This window comes from Diceros bicornis, chromosome 6, assembly GCF_020826845.1.
Source record: "Diceros bicornis minor isolate mBicDic1 chromosome 6, mDicBic1.mat.cur, whole genome shotgun sequence".
NCBI lineage: Eukaryota > Metazoa > Chordata > Mammalia > Perissodactyla > Rhinocerotidae > Diceros > Diceros bicornis.
In genome coordinates, this window is record NC_080745.1 from 58109085 (window position 1) to 58127233 (window position 18149).

At 40.2% G+C, this 18149-nt stretch overlaps 2 protein-coding genes across 3 annotated transcripts in view; one reads left to right on the forward strand and one right to left on the reverse strand.

Moving 5' to 3' along the window:
* Positions 1-2720, reverse strand: part of CPEB3 (cytoplasmic polyadenylation element binding protein 3) — a 178927-nt gene extending 176207 nt beyond the window's left edge. For both annotated transcript variants that reach the window (XM_058543532.1, XM_058543530.1), the window contains exon 1: positions 2663-2720. The gene's annotated coding sequence lies outside the window, so the exon portion shown is untranslated. The remainder of the gene's footprint in view (positions 1-2662) is intronic.
* A 213-nt stretch (positions 2721-2933) lies between these two features.
* The window catches only part of MARCHF5 (membrane associated ring-CH-type finger 5), a 55329-nt gene continuing 40113 nt past the window's right edge, over positions 2934-18149 (forward strand). Inside the window, exons 1-2 of the mRNA XM_058543534.1 lie at positions 2934-3263; positions 17865-18067. Coding sequence (XP_058399517.1) covers positions 3229-3263; positions 17865-18067 — 238 coding nt within the window. The 5' untranslated portion in view covers positions 2934-3228. The remainder of the gene's footprint in view (positions 3264-17864; positions 18068-18149) is intronic.

The following is an 18149-nucleotide window of genomic DNA, read 5'->3' on the forward strand; positions in this document are numbered from 1 at the left end:
TTTACTCATATTAAGTGTACAATTCAATTTTTTTTGGTATATTTACAGAGCTATGCTACCATCACCAGAATTTAATTTTATCTTTTTTTTGTTTTTGTGAGGAAGATCAGCCCTGAGCTAACATCGGATGCCAATCCTCCTGTTTTTTTTTTTTTTTGTACTCTCTTTTTGTGTGTGTGAGGAACATCAGCCCTGAGCCAACATCCATGTCAATCCTCCTCTTTTTGCCAAGGAAGACTGGCTCTGAGCCAACATCTATTGCCAATCCTCCTCCTTCCCCCCCCCCCCCAAAGCCCCAGTAGATAGTTGTATGCCACAGCTGCACATTCTTCCAGTTGCTGTACGTGGGACCCGGCCCCAGCATGGCCGAAGAAGTGATGCGTCGCTGCGCGCCCGGGATCCGAACCCAGGCCGCCAGCAGCAGAGCGCGAGCACTTAACCGCTAAGCCACGGGGCCGGCCCACCAATCCTCCTCTTTTTGCTGAGGAATATTGGCCCTGGGCTAACATCTGTGCCCGCCTTCCTCTACTTTATATGGGACGCCACCACAGCATGGCCTCACAAGCAGTCCATTGGTGCGCGCCTGGGATCCGAACCTGTAAGTGGAGCGTGCGCACTTAACTGCTGCACCACTGAGCTGGCCCTGTTTTATCTTACTGTTTTCATTGAGATAAAATTCACAAAGTGTAACCATCACCACTCTAATTCTGGAACATTTTCATCACCCCAAAAAGAAACCTCGTACCCATTAGTAGTCTTTGCCCACTTCTGCCCATCTCCACTAGCCCTAGGCAACCACTAATCTACTTTGTCTTTATGAATTTGTTTATTCCTAACATTCAATATAAATGGAATCATACAATATGTGGTTTTGCTGACTGGCTCCTTTCACTTAGCATGTTTTCAAGATTCATCCATGTTGTCACATGTATCAGAACTTCATTCTTTGCTATCACCTAATAATATTCTATTGTATGGATATACCACATTTGGTTTATCCATTCAGCAACTGATGGATATTTGGGCTGTTGACACTTTTTGGCTGTTAGGAATAATGCTGCTAAGAACCTTGCGTCATGTAGACATATGTTTTTATTTCTTTTGGGTAGATACCAAAGAGTAGAATTACTAGGTCAGATGCTAATCACTCTCAAGACGAATAACAGAATTTTTTGTTTTCTATTTCAAAGAATTTTTGACGCAGCCAGGAAACAGACTTTTCATGAAAATGCTAATATAAAATCCTTTTTTTTTTTTTTACTAATAAGGTTAATCTGCAAACAGCTTTGCTATCAACAGCAGTGTATCATATTACTTTCCAATTTTTGGTTCAAACAGAAATTCTAAGATGAGGTGAGAACTTTTAGTGTAAATCATAAAACTAAATGGAGTTTGCACTAGCCTATTTAATCAATATTCTAGGATCAAATTCCATTTTTTTGAGACAGATGTATATATGCATCTTCTTGGGCTGACAATTGCTTGAGATAAATACACAGTAAGGGAAGGCTCACGCAGTAGGAGGAGAAATAAATAGGAACTTATAATATCAAACGCCCTGATTAAATTAAGTACTTATTTTCCTCCACTAGCAGGGGCCTCTCATTTCATGAGAAAAAGGTAAAACATTAATTACAATTAGTCATGTAAATTCCCAAAGCCTTTAATAAAAGCATCTTTCAGAAATTGAAGGCCAAATAAACTTCTGGTCACATGTTACATTTCCTTTTTTTTCCTGGCAGTGTACACTCTAGCTCAAATATATTCAGGAAGCACACTTTAAACAGAGAATTAAGAGCTGATTGTAAAATTCTACACAAAAAAAGCTTAAAAAACATTTTAATTTAGAGAAAAAAATCAAACCTCTTGCAACAGAAATTAATCATAATTAAGGGAAAACTACCAGACGTCGTACCAATCACAGCACTAGAGAACGCCACAGGCCGTCCAAAAGACGCATTCGTTTTAGCCAACAGCTTTTCCCTCCCGCCAAAGCTGTCCCTAAAGCGTCAGAGAATAATCCAACGAATGATTTATGATTTTTCCCTTTTGATCCGCCCCCCCCCCAAACACACACACACACAGACACACATCCACCTGCTTGGAGGTGTCAAGGCGACTAGAAATGGTTAACAGTGATCAGCAGCAGAGAGAGAAACAAACACCCCTGACAACCCACAGCTGAGTAAGCAAGAGCTGTTTATTCACGAACATGTTCCATTTGGAGACTGTCGGCGAGCCCTTGAAAGCCCAGGCACATTTTAGAAGGTTCCTAGACAGGGAGAGAATAATCTTTTCTCCCCTCCCACCCCTGCCCCCCCCCCCAACACACACTGAGAGGCTCGGGTGGGAACCATCTGGTCAAGGCAGTCCCTGCCCAGCCGCCCCCTTAGGAATAACCTCGCGCACTAGAGCATCCGACCCTGTGCGGGGGTTGTGTAACTCCCCAAAATGGGCTCAGACGCGGCAGAGGCTGGCCCCAGCGCCGAGGGCTTCAGAAGGGGCTTCTGCCACCCCCGTCCCCGCCACGGCCCGCCCCGACGCCGCGGCCGGGGCTAGGGTCCCTGAAGAGAATTGGCCCTTTAGCCCCCTCCCCTCACCTGGCTCGGTCCCACCTGAGGGTAGGAACTGAGGAGAAAAGAAACAGGCAGGGAGGGCTGACCTTGTTACCAGTGACAGTGGAGCAGCACATCCTGCTGCTTCCTGGAAAGCGGCCCGAAGGACATTTTTCCCCCTGGAGGAAGGAAACCGGAGGGCGCCGGCCGGGCGGCGGCGGGCGCGGCGGCGGTGGTCCGGGCGGGCTGTGCAGCCTCTAGCGGAGACGGTCCGAGGACTACATCTCCCATGCTGCTCTGGGCCGCCTTGCGTCGTGACCCCGGCGCGCACGGAGGCGGTGACTCTTACCTCACAGAGGTAGCTCCTCCGCCGGCAGCAACTCGGCGCCCGCGGTCCATGGACCGGAACCCCGGGCCGACGGGCAGGAACCCGGGCCGCGATCGCCGCCTCCCTGCCCCAGGCTCCTCCTCCTTGTTCCCCTCCGCCTCCTCCGGACGCCCACAGGCCGCGCACTGCCGCCGCCGGGCTCACGGAGCCGCCCCGGGAGGGTGGGTGGCGGGCTCGCGGCTGCCGCCGGACTGAGGCCTACTTCGCCGCCTCTCAGTGCTATTGTCCCTGGGCCCGGCCCTGACCGGGTCCACTGGGGAGGCGAGTGCGCCGGCTCCGCGGAAGATGCCGGACCAAGCTCTACAGCAGATGCTGGACAGGTACGGGCAGCTTTGGGGGAGAACGCGAGCCGGGGACCTTGGCTTAGGTCCTGCCCGCCCCTGGGCTCGAGGCTCTTCGTAAGCGGAGCCCGGCGTGCCGGGAGGAGTTCCATGGCCTGGGGCTCATGTGAGGGGCAGAAAGTTTGGATTCCATGCTTGGGGGAGGACAGAGTGGGCGACCTGGGTGCGTAAACTTAAAGCGAAACTAAGTTAAGGAGGGGCGTCTAGTTTTGTCGTTTCGAAGTGAGAGGGGCTCGTGTTAACCCACAGAATTGGTTTCTTTTTCCTTTTCTTGCCCTCCTCCCCTCCCCCCAAATTATGTTGTAATGTGTTTGTCAGCGATGTCACTGGCAAGAAGAACCAGATTATCTTTCAGGGGAATGAGTCCCCTACAATTTTAAGACTCTTTCCAAAAATCAAGGATAAGCGTTCTTTTGGAAAACCTGATAGGCTGACTTCATTCCTCCTTCCCCCATCCCATCCCCACCCCCAAACTGTAAGGTCAAGAGTATCCGCAAGGGAGCTTTAACGGTCAGACCAGAGTAGAGGTTATGGAAAACAGCCACATGAGTCCAACGCTGAGCACTTAGCGTATTTTACGGTTCGTTGAGTTCACTGAGCAAGTTTCATCTTATACTGGGGCCTGTGGCCCATTCCTGGGGGGCTCCAGTCGGTAAAACTTTTTGTGAAATCGGCTGCACCGCCCTCTGCTGTTCAAATTCTAGTCCATGGGTTCTACCATGAGTTTTTGGAGACTCTTAATCCACCTTTCCCCCTAGACAGGTCTTAACTTCTGGCAAAGTCAGTGCCACAGGCTAATGCAGAATGTTTGTGGTTGCTTTCAACTCTCAGTAGACCACTTGCCACCCTGTTGAGCATGTGGTATAGCTCTTTGTATAGAGTAAAGGTCCAACTGTAAGGTGTTAAATAAAAGGCGTCCCTGACGAGATGATACCCAGTTAAACGCTGTTTGGACCTGCCAGACCCGGAACACAAATCACTCAAGAGTACATCTCCCAGAGTGATAGACAGTTCCTTTACAGCTCAGGATTTTGAGACATCTGAGTTGATAGAAATCATGTTATTGACTTTTTTCAGTTGGGGTGGCCCAGTGATTAATCCAGCCCTTGTTTGAGGTCAGCATTCAGGTCAGGTTGTATTGACTCCCCCCTTTTTTTTATGTAAATAGTTTACAAGCTCCTGGAAGACAGAAATTTACTGATCATTATTTATCTTGAATTGTAGAACAGAGCCTGGAACTTGGCAGGTCATCAGTAGATATTTGTTTTATGAACAAATGCGTGAACTTTTTTGTCATTTTCCCCAGTTGTCTAGGGGTCTGATAATTTACCAGGTTTTTCTTTCATTATAATTTAGCATACTGGCAAATTGCATAGGACTACTAAAATATGTCCAGAGGAGACCACCTCCTGCCACTGTCAATTCCAATCAAATGAGACCCCATTCTGATGCAGGGTATTTTGTAATCAGTTTTTTTTCCTCTGAGGACCTGCTGCTTTCACTTTTATGTTGGTGACTTTTAGAAGAGTTTTTGTGTCCAGAAACTGACCTGGCTTTCATATGTTCTTTGGAGATTTCCATAAAAGTAAAAAGCCAAGGAGTGCTAGTGAGGCATTTAAAATTTCTTAACAGAAACTTGGAAATTCTGGCTGCATTTACTGAAGCAGGTGACTATAATACTGGCTTACCTTCATCTTCTGTACCTTTTTGATGTACCTCAAGGTAGGTTCTTAAGATGACATTTAAAGACCTTTATTATCTAAGTCAATAGTTTGCAACCTGGCTCTGAGTTAGAATCACTTGGGGAGCATTTTAAAATATAGTTGAATGCCTGGCTCTGCCCAAGACCAGTTAGATCACAAATTTCTTAGAGGATGGAGCCTGCGCATCTATAATTTCAGAAGCTTTCCAGATGTTTCTGATGTGGTTGACAACTGGTTACCCTAAACCCTAAGGGATTATTTCATGATGAAATTGTACAGTTCAGTGAGAAAAGCTTGGGCGTTAGAGACAGAAATCTTGAAATTCTCATTTTGCCACTTACTAGCTATGTGACTGTGGACTTAAATTCTGAGGCTATACATCTTCATTTATAAGGAGGGGGTTTCCACCTCACAGGACTGTAAAATGAGAACATGTGTAAGCATTTTATCAAACAATAAATTGCTATTCATATGTTAGGTACACAGAAGGTACTTAAGATTTTAGTGTAACCAACCAGTTTGGTAAATTTCCCCCCATCTCCTTCATATTTACTAATTATCTTAATCTGGGCTGGCCCTAAATGCAAGTTGAACACAGAGATACTTGATGGGCTCATTTGAGGAATACTGACAGGCCTAACAGACTAAAATATGGTCAGCCTAGTAGGACCTAGAATTCTTGCCATGAATTTGGCTTCCCCCTAGCTTGGTCTTTGGGTGGCAATTTTTGAGGGACAGAATTTAACTCAGAAACCTACCCATATGTTTATTTCTTCAGTGCAGATTTTATTGTTGTGAAGACTAAGGAAATATGTATAAAGCATATTGTTCTTTTGCTTTTAGGTTAAAAGTTAGGTATTTTATAGTGAATTAATTATTAAACATTTGTATTAATTGAATTTATTTAATAAATATTGAGTGCCTGCATGTGCCCAGTACCATTATAGGCCTTTGGTTTATGGTAGTGAACATAACCAAAAACGCTTGTATGGAGCTTAAATTCTAGTGAGGTTTGTGTTGCATAAACTGTCAAATAAAATGAAGATTATGTTTAATTGTAACATGAATGGTATGTTCAGTTTATACCACTTAGTCTTTCAGGTTTTTTAAACTAATGGCAACTTATTAATAGCTGAAGTTGAATTGCCTTGTCCTTTGTGAATATGTAACTAAATTTAGTTTAGCAGTTATTTATCTTGATAAATTTTATTATTGCAGTATTTGTAGGTGGAAAGAGTATATATGTGTAGATATGTATTTTGATTGCCTTTCATTTTTATAAACAATAAGCGACTGTTTTATGTAAATTTATTATTTGAACATGTTAAATTGCTTTGGGTAAACAATTATTTGAGAGTAGTGGGACAGGGGTGGTTTTCTAGTGTCATGAATGATTTGGTGTCACAAATCATTGCCCTGAAATTTATAACCATTCGTAAACTCATACCCTTTATATCAGGCTATCTGAACCTTGATCAGCTTCCTTTTCTTCATTGCCACCCTTTTTTGAGAAGTCTTATATATTACTCTATCACCAATTACATTTCTCGTTTTCTTTTATATTTCTCAGAATTAGGATTAAACGTATAGAGAATACAAAGAATATTGTAACAAATTGCAGGAATGGACCTCAGGTTTGAAGCCTGTGCCTGCTGCAAGATGCATCTGGAAATTTCACTTTTGGGTACGCCATCTCACAATAAATACTTAGGAGTGTGTTGTTTTGCATCACTTACTTGCACCTGATGAGTAGGCAGGGAATGTAGCCAGTATCCCCAGAAGAGTCAGATGAGAGGAAAAGTGGGGAGAATCGTCTGCTCCCCAGCCCCCTCCTGCAGTGGCAAAGTGAATTCAAATCCTCATTCTGTGGGGGTGTTATCAACAACAGATGTACATCTCTTTGGAGGATGTAGAGTATTCTGATAGGAACATGCTATATTATCTTCTGGTTTATGTAACCATCTCTTAGTTTCCATTAAAGCAGTTTCCCATTCTCATTGTCAGTTGGCATCTTTTCCTCAATGATGTCACTATCCCATTTTGACAGTTGTAGACCAATACCTGGAATTAAAAGCCATTAGCAATTAGTTAAATTTGCTTCCATCTGTGTGTAAAAAGTGGCAACATTACAGCTAAAGTTCCCTGTGGCCACTATCCCCAGTTCTGCATCTTCTCCCCATCCCCACGCCACTGTCATAAATGGGTTTATACTCTTCTAGTCTTCTTTAATGCTTTTGTATATACCAGATATAATTTGTAGTTTTGTTTTTGTTTCTAAAATTTAAATAATCTACAATTTTCTTTTTTTTTTTTTCCTCTGAGGAAGATTCACCCTGAGCTAACATCTATTGCCAATCTTCCTCTTTCTGTACGTGAGCCACCGCAACAGCATGGCCACTGACAGACAGTGATGTAGGTCTGTGCCTGGGAACCAGATACAGGCTACCAAAGCGGAGCGTGCCTAACTTAACCACTAGGCCACTGGGGCTGGCCCTATAATTTTCTTTTTGAGGAAGATTGGCCCTGAGCTAACATCTTTTTGCCAATCCTCCTCTTTTTGCTGAGAAAGATTGGCCCTGAGCTAACATCTGTTGCCAATCTTCCCCCTTTTTTCCTTTTTTCTCCCCAAAGCCCCAGTAGATGGTTGTATGTCATAGTTTTACATCCTTCTAGTTGCTCTATGTGGGATGCCACCCCAGCGTGGCTTGATGAGCAGTGTATAGGTCCACGCCCAGGATCCGAACCAGCGAACCCTGGGCCACTGAAGTGGAGTGTGAGCACTTAACCACTGCGCCACTGGGCCAGCACCTCTAAGCATGTTCTGAATTAAGGAGTGCTTGTTCTCTTTCCTTAAACCAGTCATGCAAATACATTGTTCAGGCACCATATATAATACAACAGCAACAATTTAAAGCTTGTTTCATTGCTCTCTCCTATATCCTGGAATTCTTCTATACTGCTACACTGTGGTTTTCGTAAAAGTGACTTCGAGGGCAGGAGCTTATGATTTCCCAGAACTTTCTAATAATCCAAGGTAAACACCTGCAATTTGAGTCTGCAAAGATACAGTTTACTGCCAGCTGTTTTATTAGATAACCATACCTATCTTGCTTAGTTACTTTACTTGCCAGTGAGAAACTATTTTATTGATAAGTAAAATTTTTTCACCTTTTTTTCCATATACTTCTTAAATAATTAAGTAATCCTATAAACAGTGAATGAGTCGCAGTTGAACCCTGTGAAGTGATCTTTCTCATCCATCCTTTCCCAACTGGACTGTAATATCTAGCTTTATCTTAAAACCTTTCTACCCCAACCAGCTTGGTCTTCTCATTGTCCATGACCGGATGCTCATTTCCATCTCTAAGCTTGTTTATGCTGTTTTTCTCACTTCAAATACCCTTATTCTTTTCATTCCCCGATCCGACTTGAATTCTCCTCTGTAGTTATCTCCTTTTCATGAAACCTTTGCTGCTGTTTCATCCTGTGTTTCCTATGTTCTTAACACATTTCTGAATTACTTACAGTCTCTAACATCGTTTTTTGCACTTAATTTTTTTTTTTTTTGTGAGGAAGATCAGCCCTGAGCTAACATCTGCCAATCCTACTCTTTTTGCTGAAGAAAACTGGCCCTGGGCTAACATCCATGCCCATCTTCCTCCACTTTATATGGGACGCCGCCACAGCATGGCTTGATAAGTGGTGCGTCAGTGCGCGCCCGGGATCCGAACCAGCGAACCCCGGGCCGCCGCAGCAGAGCGCACGCACTTAACCGCTTGACCCACCGGGCCGGCCCCTGCACTTAATGTTTTTAATGGTGGTTTTTATGTGATCCTTCTATGCATATATTTGTTCTTAACTAGACTGCAATTTTCTTAAATGTAGTTCCTTGTGGCATCAAATAATGAATGTACTTAGTAGGTACTCAAGTTGATTTAGGAGATCTTGAATAATCTTAGATTTGAGGCAAACTAACCATGTAGTCCTTGAACTATTTATAAATTTTACTATTAGGAAGGATATATAACTGGAAAAACGTTATAATTTTAAAATCATGTAGAATTAAATGACTGATCTTTTTTTTTTTTTTTTAAAGATTTTATTTATTTATTTTCCCCTCAAAGCCCCAGTAGATAGTTGTGTGTCGCAGTTGCACATCCTTCCAGTTGCTGCATGTGGGACGCGGCCTCAGCATGGCGGGAGAAGCAGTGCGTCGGTGCGCGCCCGGGATCCGAACCCCGGGCCGCCAGCAGCAGAGCGCGCGCACTTAACTGCTAAGCCACGGGGCCGGCCCTAAATGACTGATCTTTTATAAAGTGTGGCATGGTATACGTAAGATGAGTGATGTAGTCCATGCAGAAATAGAAGTACAATGATGTACACCTGAAATTTTTACAATGTTATAAACCAATAAAAAAAAAAAAGAGTAAAAAAAAAAAAAAAAAATATGAGTGATGTTACCAGTACCAGTAAGGCTATACATTTATTTTAAGGAATAGGTAATAGTCTTTAGATTTGTCTTGTTTAGTTCTTTTTTCTTGTCTTCATTTTATAATAGTGATTTGTTCTTTGATCTCTGAACCAGTCATGATAATTCCCAAATCTCCCTTTACTTTGTAAACTAACGTGCCCCAACTTGGCTAGTGGGAAGGTGTGAAAGTAAATAGTGCATGTGTACTTTGGCAAGCAAGAGAAGCTACTGGAAGGAAAAGAAGGGTAGGAGAAAATGAATTGAGAGGATTTGAATGAATATCTTAAGCAGTGGTAGTGACCTGTTGAAAAATTGGGGAGTGATTAGGAATCCAGGACTTTTTCCATTGAATAAGAGGGTGCAAAGCAGAATTGCTTTATGTGCTAATTTTGGTAAGAAAATGCATCCATAAAATCTAGGCATAGATGTAAAGTTGACACCATCTTTCTCATCTCTATCAATGCCCTTATTGCTACTGTTCATTTGGTGATTATATATGTGCCAGACAGTTCTTAAACAGTTTCGTGATTGCTTGTTTAATCCTTTACAATACGGGATCTTAACATAAAACCTTTTTTATGCCCAGAGCTCCTTTGGCAGTCTGGTTAAGCCTATGGGTTCCTTCTCAGAATGTTTTAAAAGAATAAAACAAAGTATATATAGCATCAGAAATAAAACCAATTAGGTTGAAATGTAACTATCAAAATATTAAAAATCTGACACAGTAATATGAGCTTTAACATATTAAAATACAAGGTCTTTTGGTGGGTCTGATAACTAATTTCACATTAGCAATGAGCTAAATGTTATTTTGGGATCTGCACAGCTATAAAGTAATATGAAAATTTCTGGTCACTGTACTAATTTCTAATTGCTGTATTGCTAATATTACTATGGTTTGCTTACATTCATCTTTTTTTTTTTTTTGTGAGGAAGATCAGCCCTGAGCTGACATCCATGCTGATCCTCCTCTTTTTGCTGAGGAAGACCGGCTCTGAGCGAACATCTATTTGCCACTCCTCGACCTTTTTTTCCCCAAAGCCCCAGTAGATAGTTCTGTGTCATAGTTGCACATTCTTCTAGTTGCTGTATGTGGGACGCAGCCTCAGCATGGCCAGAGAAGCAGTGTGTCGGTGCGCGCCTGGGATCCGAACCCGGGCCACCAGTAGCGGAGCGCGAGCACTTAACCACTAAGCCACGGTGCCGGCCCTTACATTCATCTTTGAAGGAAAATTAAATTTTATTTAAAGGTTAGCAAAAATAAAGATGTAATTTTTTCCCCATCCAAATTTACCAATCCCCATAAATTTTTCGTGGACCCCAGACTAAGAACTTCTTCATTACAGGAACTCTGAAAGAGATACTGTCATAACACCTCATAAATGGTGAGCAGGGATTTGAACTCAGGCAATCTGACTCCACAGCCCAGGTTCCTTAACCAGTTAGACTATCCTCAACTTGCATAATCTTTTCCCCAAATTTAGGTAGCTTTTTTCCTTAGGAAAAAAAGGTCTTAAGCATTTTACTTACTATTTAAATTAAAAACCAAATAATTTAAAAATGTTTACATTAAGTGTAAAATATTTCATTTCTGTATTATGGTGAGTTGAGGAGACTTAAAAAGGGAAGAAATAAGGAAAAAGGAAAGAAGCATGACTAGAGCAGAAGTTCTCAAACTCTAGGTATCATGATCACTTGAAGGCCTTGTTAAAATACAATGTTGATGGTTTCTCAAAAAATTAAAAATAGGGCCCAGCCTGGTGGCGTAGTGGTTAAGTTTGTGCACTCTGCGTCAGTGGCCCGGAGTTTGCAGGTTCAGATCCTGGGTGCAGACCTACACGTTGCCTATCAAGCCATGCTGTGGCAGACGTCCCACATATAAAGTAGAGGAAGGTGGACACAGGTGTTAGCCCAGGGCCAATCTTCCTCAGCAAAAAGAGGAGGATTGGCAACAGCTGTTAGGTCAGGGCTAATCTACCTCACCAAAAAAAAAAAAAAATTAAAAATAGAATTACTGTATGATCCAGCAATTCCACTTCTGGGTATATACCCAAAAGAATTGAAGGCAAGGTCTCAAAGAGATATTTGTACACCCATGCTCATAGCATCATTATTCACAATAGCTAAAATGTGGAAGCAACCCCAGTATCTATAGACCAGGGGATGGATAAGCAAAATGCACTATATACTTACAATGAAATATTATTCAGCCTTAAAAAGAAAGAATATTCTGGGCCGGCCCGGTGGCTTAGTGGTTAAGTGCGTGCGCTCCGCTGCTGGCGGCCCGGGTTCGGATCCCAGGCGCGCACTGACGCACTGCTTCTCTGGCCATGCTGAGGCTGTGTCCCACATACATGCCACTAGAAGGATGTGCAGCTATGACATACAACTATCTACTGGGGCTTTGGGGGAAAAAATAAATAAATAAAATTATTAAAAAAATTAAAAGCTTGAGCTAGAATACTTTAAAAAAAGAAAGAAAGAAAGGATATTCTGCAGTATGCTACAATGTGGATGAACCTTGAGGACATTATGCTAAATGAAATAATCCAGTCACAAAAAGACAAATACTAGATGATTCCACTTATATGAGGTACTTAGAGTAGTTAAAATCATAAAGACAGAAAGTATAATAGTAGTTGTCGGGCTGGGGAGAGGGGAGAATGGGGAGTTGTTTAATAGTTATAAATAGTTTTAGTTTTACAAGATGAAAGAGTTAATGCGGATGGGTAGTGGTGATGGTTGCACAACAATGTGAATGTATTTAATACCACTGAACTGTATACTTTATTTTAACATCTTAACCATTTTTTATATTATATGTATTTTATACAATAAAAAAGAAAAATAATAAATAAGTAATTAAAAATAAATAAATTTTTACAATGTAGTGTCAGATCCCACCTGCAGAGTTTGTGATTCTGTAGGTCTGGGGTGGGGCCTGAGAATTTTCCGTTTCTAGCAAGTTCTCAGTAGCAAGTTCTCAGGTGAGGCTTGGGCATCACACTGAGCACTGCTTTTTGAGTGATTGGAGGATTGAAGAGAATGAGGGGATGGGGATGACTTAAAGAGAAACTCTTAGTTTGGTCAGAAATGTCAACCTCTTATTGGGTGAGGACTTTGAAAGGTTTTTGACTTTGTCTTTTGAAATGGAAAATAGCCAATTATTCTCACCTTTTAAGGGTATTCAAATTGCCGTCCTATAAATTATAACATTAAATATGTAATAACTTGAATTAAAGTAGAATTATGTTATATTGACCCTGAAATGCAAATATTATGGCATTATCAGTAAAAATTTTTAATTTCAAAATTTTTGGCTTTATCTTTCTTGGCTGATTTTTACGTAAGAAATGACCTGATCCAATAGCAGAATCAAGAGCATATTTTTCCCAGTGTGAGAAATAAAAAAGCTTTCGAGACTCAAAGTACTTGTAGTGGGAATTCGGTTTATTTAAGTCTTTTCTGCTCAAGTTCCAATCAATAGGAAACAAAGCTGTTGACAAAAAAATACTATGTGTATTTATAAAAGCTGTTCAGAGTTTACATTATGTTATTGTTCTGGGGCCATCTCTTATATCTGTTTTCTCACAGTCTATCAATATTGTTTGGCTTGCACATGACAGGAAATCTGACCCAAACTGGTTAAGCTAAAAAAAAAATCTATGGGTTTATGTAAATGAACAGTGCAAGAGTATATTTAGCTTTAAGCACAGCTTGATCCATGTCTCAAACAAAGCCATCAGTTTCCATCTTTCAGCTTCCTCTGGGTTCTTTAGGCTCCACATGGTGGCTCTCCTGGCAGCAGTAGCCTCACACCCTCATTTAGCCTTACGCTTTCCTGCCTTCGAGCCCAGTAGAAAAGAGAAAGTCTGTGTACCAACTGTCTCAGCAAAAATTCTGAGGTTCACCAGTAAAACCAGCTTTATGGGCCCGGCCCCCCAATCACTGTAATCTGGGGCAGTTTACTCAAACTAATCTAAAGATTACTCTTTTTGGAGCTGGGGAGGAGAGACGACTAACAGCCTAAAACCATATACGTAGCTGATGTTGGAGGGAAGAGTGGTTTCATAGAAAGCACGGGATATAGTGTTCCTTTAAAAAAGGAGAAATGATGCTGTACATTAAACCACAAGTTTTTACTCTCCTCTCCATTCTAAGATCTTGAGAAACTGTAAACCCATCGTTTTAAAATGCCTCTTTTCTCCTTAAAAGGAGGGATTGGGAAGTTGGGGAATAAATAGCTGAAATAGATTGCATCAAGGAGAGAGAAGGGTATGGGGAAGCACAGAGGGAAAGCATAATTTTAAGACCTCAGGTGATGTTCCTGGTAAGTCTATCAGAAGTTTTTTTAAAAATGAGGAAAGAAAGGATTTATATACATATTTTGTTTCCTCTCCTCCTTTTTTTCTAGCCCTGAAGACTAATAATTCTGTCGTGTAGGCTATTTGCCTAAAAACATGTGACCATTTTTTGTATGCTTTAAGCTAATTTCTTATGTGCCTGGCTCTTATTTCACAGACTAATGTTCTTTCTGTATTAGGTTAAACTAGTAAATCAGTTAATAAATTCTTTAGAACTTAACATTTTCTGTACCGTTATTTATATTGAAAATATTTAGTCATCCGAAGCAATTATTTTTTTTTTTTTGTGAGGAAGATCAGCCCTGAGCTAACATCCATGCCAGTCTTCCTCTTTTTTTCCTTTGCTGAGGAAGACTGGCCCTGGGCTAACCTCCGTGCCCCTCTCCCTTCACTTTATACGGGATGCCGGCACAGCATGGCCTGACAAGCCATGCATCGGTGGCGCCCGGGATCCGAACCAGGTGGCCAGCAGCAGAGCTTGCGCACTTAACCAGTGCACCGTGGGCCGGCCCAGAAGCATTTCTAACTTAAGCAAATCCAGTAATTGTCTTTTTCATACAGTTTGCTTTCTCTAATTTCTTTATTTTTCTTTAACCTGCCATTTCTTTTACACCAGCAGTTCTCAAACTTTATTGTACCTCGGGATCACCTCGAGAGCTTGTTAAAACACAAGATTTCTAGGCCCTCCTCCTCCAGAGTTTCTGATTCACTAAGTCTGGGGTGGAGCCAGAGAATTTACAAGTTCCCATGTGATCCTGCAGCTGCTGGTCCCAGGGAGCTTTGTTTTGAGAATCCCTATAATAAAATCACTTGTCCCTGCCTCTGCTCATTTCTATCACTCCTACCTGAAGTCTTCTCTGATCTATCCAAATTGATCCTTGGTTCATTCTTCTTAAAATGGATGTACCTATGGTAATTTCACTGGAACCTTAAAAAAAAATCTCTTTTATCTACTGGACATAGCCCCAATTAAGTTATAGGGTTTTCCAGATAGATACAGTCTTCCATTTATTTTGTTTGTGTAACCACCTAGAACCAGTGAATGCTCAGTAAATGTTGCTGGCAATTTCTATAATTTTCACTTGCTTGCTTGCTTTGTACTATTATTAAAATAGTTGGAAATTTCCATTTCATATTTATTTGTACCTAAACTGTAATTTTTAAATGAAGTAATTTGGTGGTGTTATCAGAAGTTTACATATTGTGGGCAATACTATTTGATCTCAAATGACCATCATCAGATTTAATGTTAACAATTAGAATAAATAGAGAATACATGTGGTAAATTGGTAGATATTAAAAATCAGGCAAATTTTTTGCAAGTAGTGATAACAAGTTTTCTTTTTTAATATCTCTGCAAGATAATTTCAGTTGATCTCTAATGAGCATTAGTTTCAAAATCCAAATTTGTAAGCTCTATACTTACTATCACTGTGGATCAAACAATAAAAACAAGGTTATTTGTATTAACACTTCTAATTAGACTTAACTCCTAATAAGTTTCCACTGTAAGTCATTGTTCAACTATCTTATCTACTATAGTTGTGAAGTTAGAAAAATTCTGAAAGTGCCTGCTTTAAATGTCAGTTGAGTACCTTCTAAAAAGTAAAACTGTAAAGTATTTAGGGGTGAAGTATACTGATACCTGCAGCTTTGAAATGCATCAAAAAATAAGAGGATTGGGGCCGGCCCCATGGCTTAGCGGTTAAGTGAGTGCGCTCTGCTGCTGGCGGCCCGGGTTCGGATCCCGGGCGCGCACTGACGCACCACTTCTCCGGCCATGCTGAGGCCGCGTCCCACATAGAGCAACTAGAAGGATGTGCAGCTATGACATAGAACTATCTACTGGCAAAAGATAGTTGGGGGAAAAAAAATAAATAAATAAAATTATAAAAAAAAAAATAAGAGGATTGATAAATGAATATGTGGCAAAGCACGTATATAGCAAAATAAGAATTGTAGAATCTAGATGTTGGGAATATGGGTATTTACTGAACAGTTTTTAAACTTTTTGAAAGTGAAATTTTTCATAATAAAACTTTGGGAAAAAAACTTACGTTTTTCTAAAATTTATGAGGAATATAGCTATATAAGTATTCCCATTAGATCGAAATATGAAGTTGCCATTTATGTAGGTCAAAAACAGACAAATATAGGCAATTTCATTTGGTTCTAACCTAATATTAAGGTTGTTCTGAATAGATATATTTTTACATTTTATTTTTTTCCTGATGACTGAAATTGGCTTAATTTAAAATTCGATTCACCTTAATACTGATTAATTGTGTAGGTCTAGCTGTACTTAGCTGCATATATGTTCCATTGTTGAAATGAAAAACTTACAAGAACTTAGAAAGTTTCTAGATATTCTGCTATATTTTGTTACCAAAATGGTACTTCTCATTTCCCAGAGGTATATAAATAATATTTACAAAATTACCTCAGTTGTAGGGAAAATATATACTGATACCTCAGTTAATAGATCTATTTGCTCTATGCTTGTCAATTGAAATTTTATGCAAAAATTTTAGGTTAAAACCTAGTCAAGCCATGGATGGGATAATGGTTGCACAACAATGTGAATATACTTAATGCTACTGAATTATACTCTTAAAAATAAAGTAGTAAGTTTTATGTTATGTATATTTTACCACAATAAAATGTTAAAAAAGAGGAAGGAGGAAGCATTTTTAGGTAACCATAAGATAGCATGAGGGCCCAGACAGGTTGGCTGAGGTGGGTCAGAGGGTCAGCATGCTAAACAAACACTACCTACCTCCCATTGTTACCTAGGTTGTATGAAACATGACTGAATTTGAAAGCTAAGATCACAAGTTTGCGTATTGTTGCCATGGATTCAGTTCAGTTTTTTCCCTGTTCTAACTGAAAAGTTTTAATTGGAGCACACAAGTAAAATTCATGTTGTTCTACAAGGCCTAGAGACCTCACCCATCTATAATATCTGACTATATGGTCTTTCCCACTGAGCACAGTTAAGCTAGTAGTTCTGACAGAAGCCACTTATCTAATTAAATGAAAAATGCACAGTAGGTAACAAGCTTTAATTAGCAGTTGTTTCCAATTGTACCGTCAGACTTTAATGGGGGGAGGAATGAACGTCTCATTGAATTAAATTGTATTTGCTCTAATGGAAATAGGTGTCAAAACTCATGTTAACTGCGAGAAAAAATAAGGAATTGCAACCTAATTCCACAAGAACAAAATTAGATTTCATGAAGTATCTTTAAAAGAAAAATGGGAAAATGTTTTAAGATTAACCATCTCAATAGAATTTTGAGTTTTTTTTAATATAAGCATCCCAGGCTTGAGACTTCTAGATTTGAAATATAAATGTAATTTAATTCCCCAAAAAAGGAAAACCAGCCATACTTATAATGGAAACATGTAGGCCCAAATTTATCATATCACTATCCCAAAACAGTTTATCCTGATGTCTTCATCTCTTCTTCCCTTTGTGCTCTTTTTTTTTTAATTTAATAATCTTTCTCTCTTCTTATAGTCATGCTTTACCAGAAAGAGAAATGGGTGTTTTTTCCCCCCTCAGTTGAAAATTGAATGAGACCATATGTGAAATCACTTGTATAGTACTTTAGTTTTCCAAGTTCAAGAGGTTAAGAGGTTAGTGTTAATTGAAATGGGGAAAACACTGAATTTCACATATTCCTGTGCTTACCACTCCTCAAAGAATTATTAGGCCTTATAAAACAAAAGCAGCTTGAGGGTTGTCTCTTTGCACTCTGGTTCATTAGAGAAGGTGAAGAATTGCTAGGAATATGGAGGAAATTACATAAAAACAAAATTCAGAAAACACAAGATTCTGCAGAAGAATACAAGGCAAGACAGAAAAAGAAGAAACTACTCTACTGGAAATGTATTAGTTGTTTTGTTTCCTCAGTCTTTTAGTGTAAAATAGAGGTTCTATAATTATTCATACTAGGCTCATACCATTAAGTGAGGGCTGCAGTGGAGAGGAGGCTGGGGTAGTAAAGATAATGTCATTATTTTCTTTTTTAATTTACAGAAGTTGCTGGGTGTGTTTTGCCACTGATGAAGATGATAGAACAGCTGAATGGGTGAGACCGTGCAGGTGCAGAGGATCTACAAAATGGGTTCACCAGGCTTGTCTACAGCGCTGGGTGGATGAAAAACAAAGAGGAAACAGTACAGCCAGAGTGGCATGTCCTCAGTGCAATGCTGAATACTTAATAGTTTTTCCGAAGTTGGGTAAGAAGATCCTTAAAAACAACACAGATATATGTGATGTTATTATACATAACCCTATGATCTCAGGTTTATTTTAAAGTGA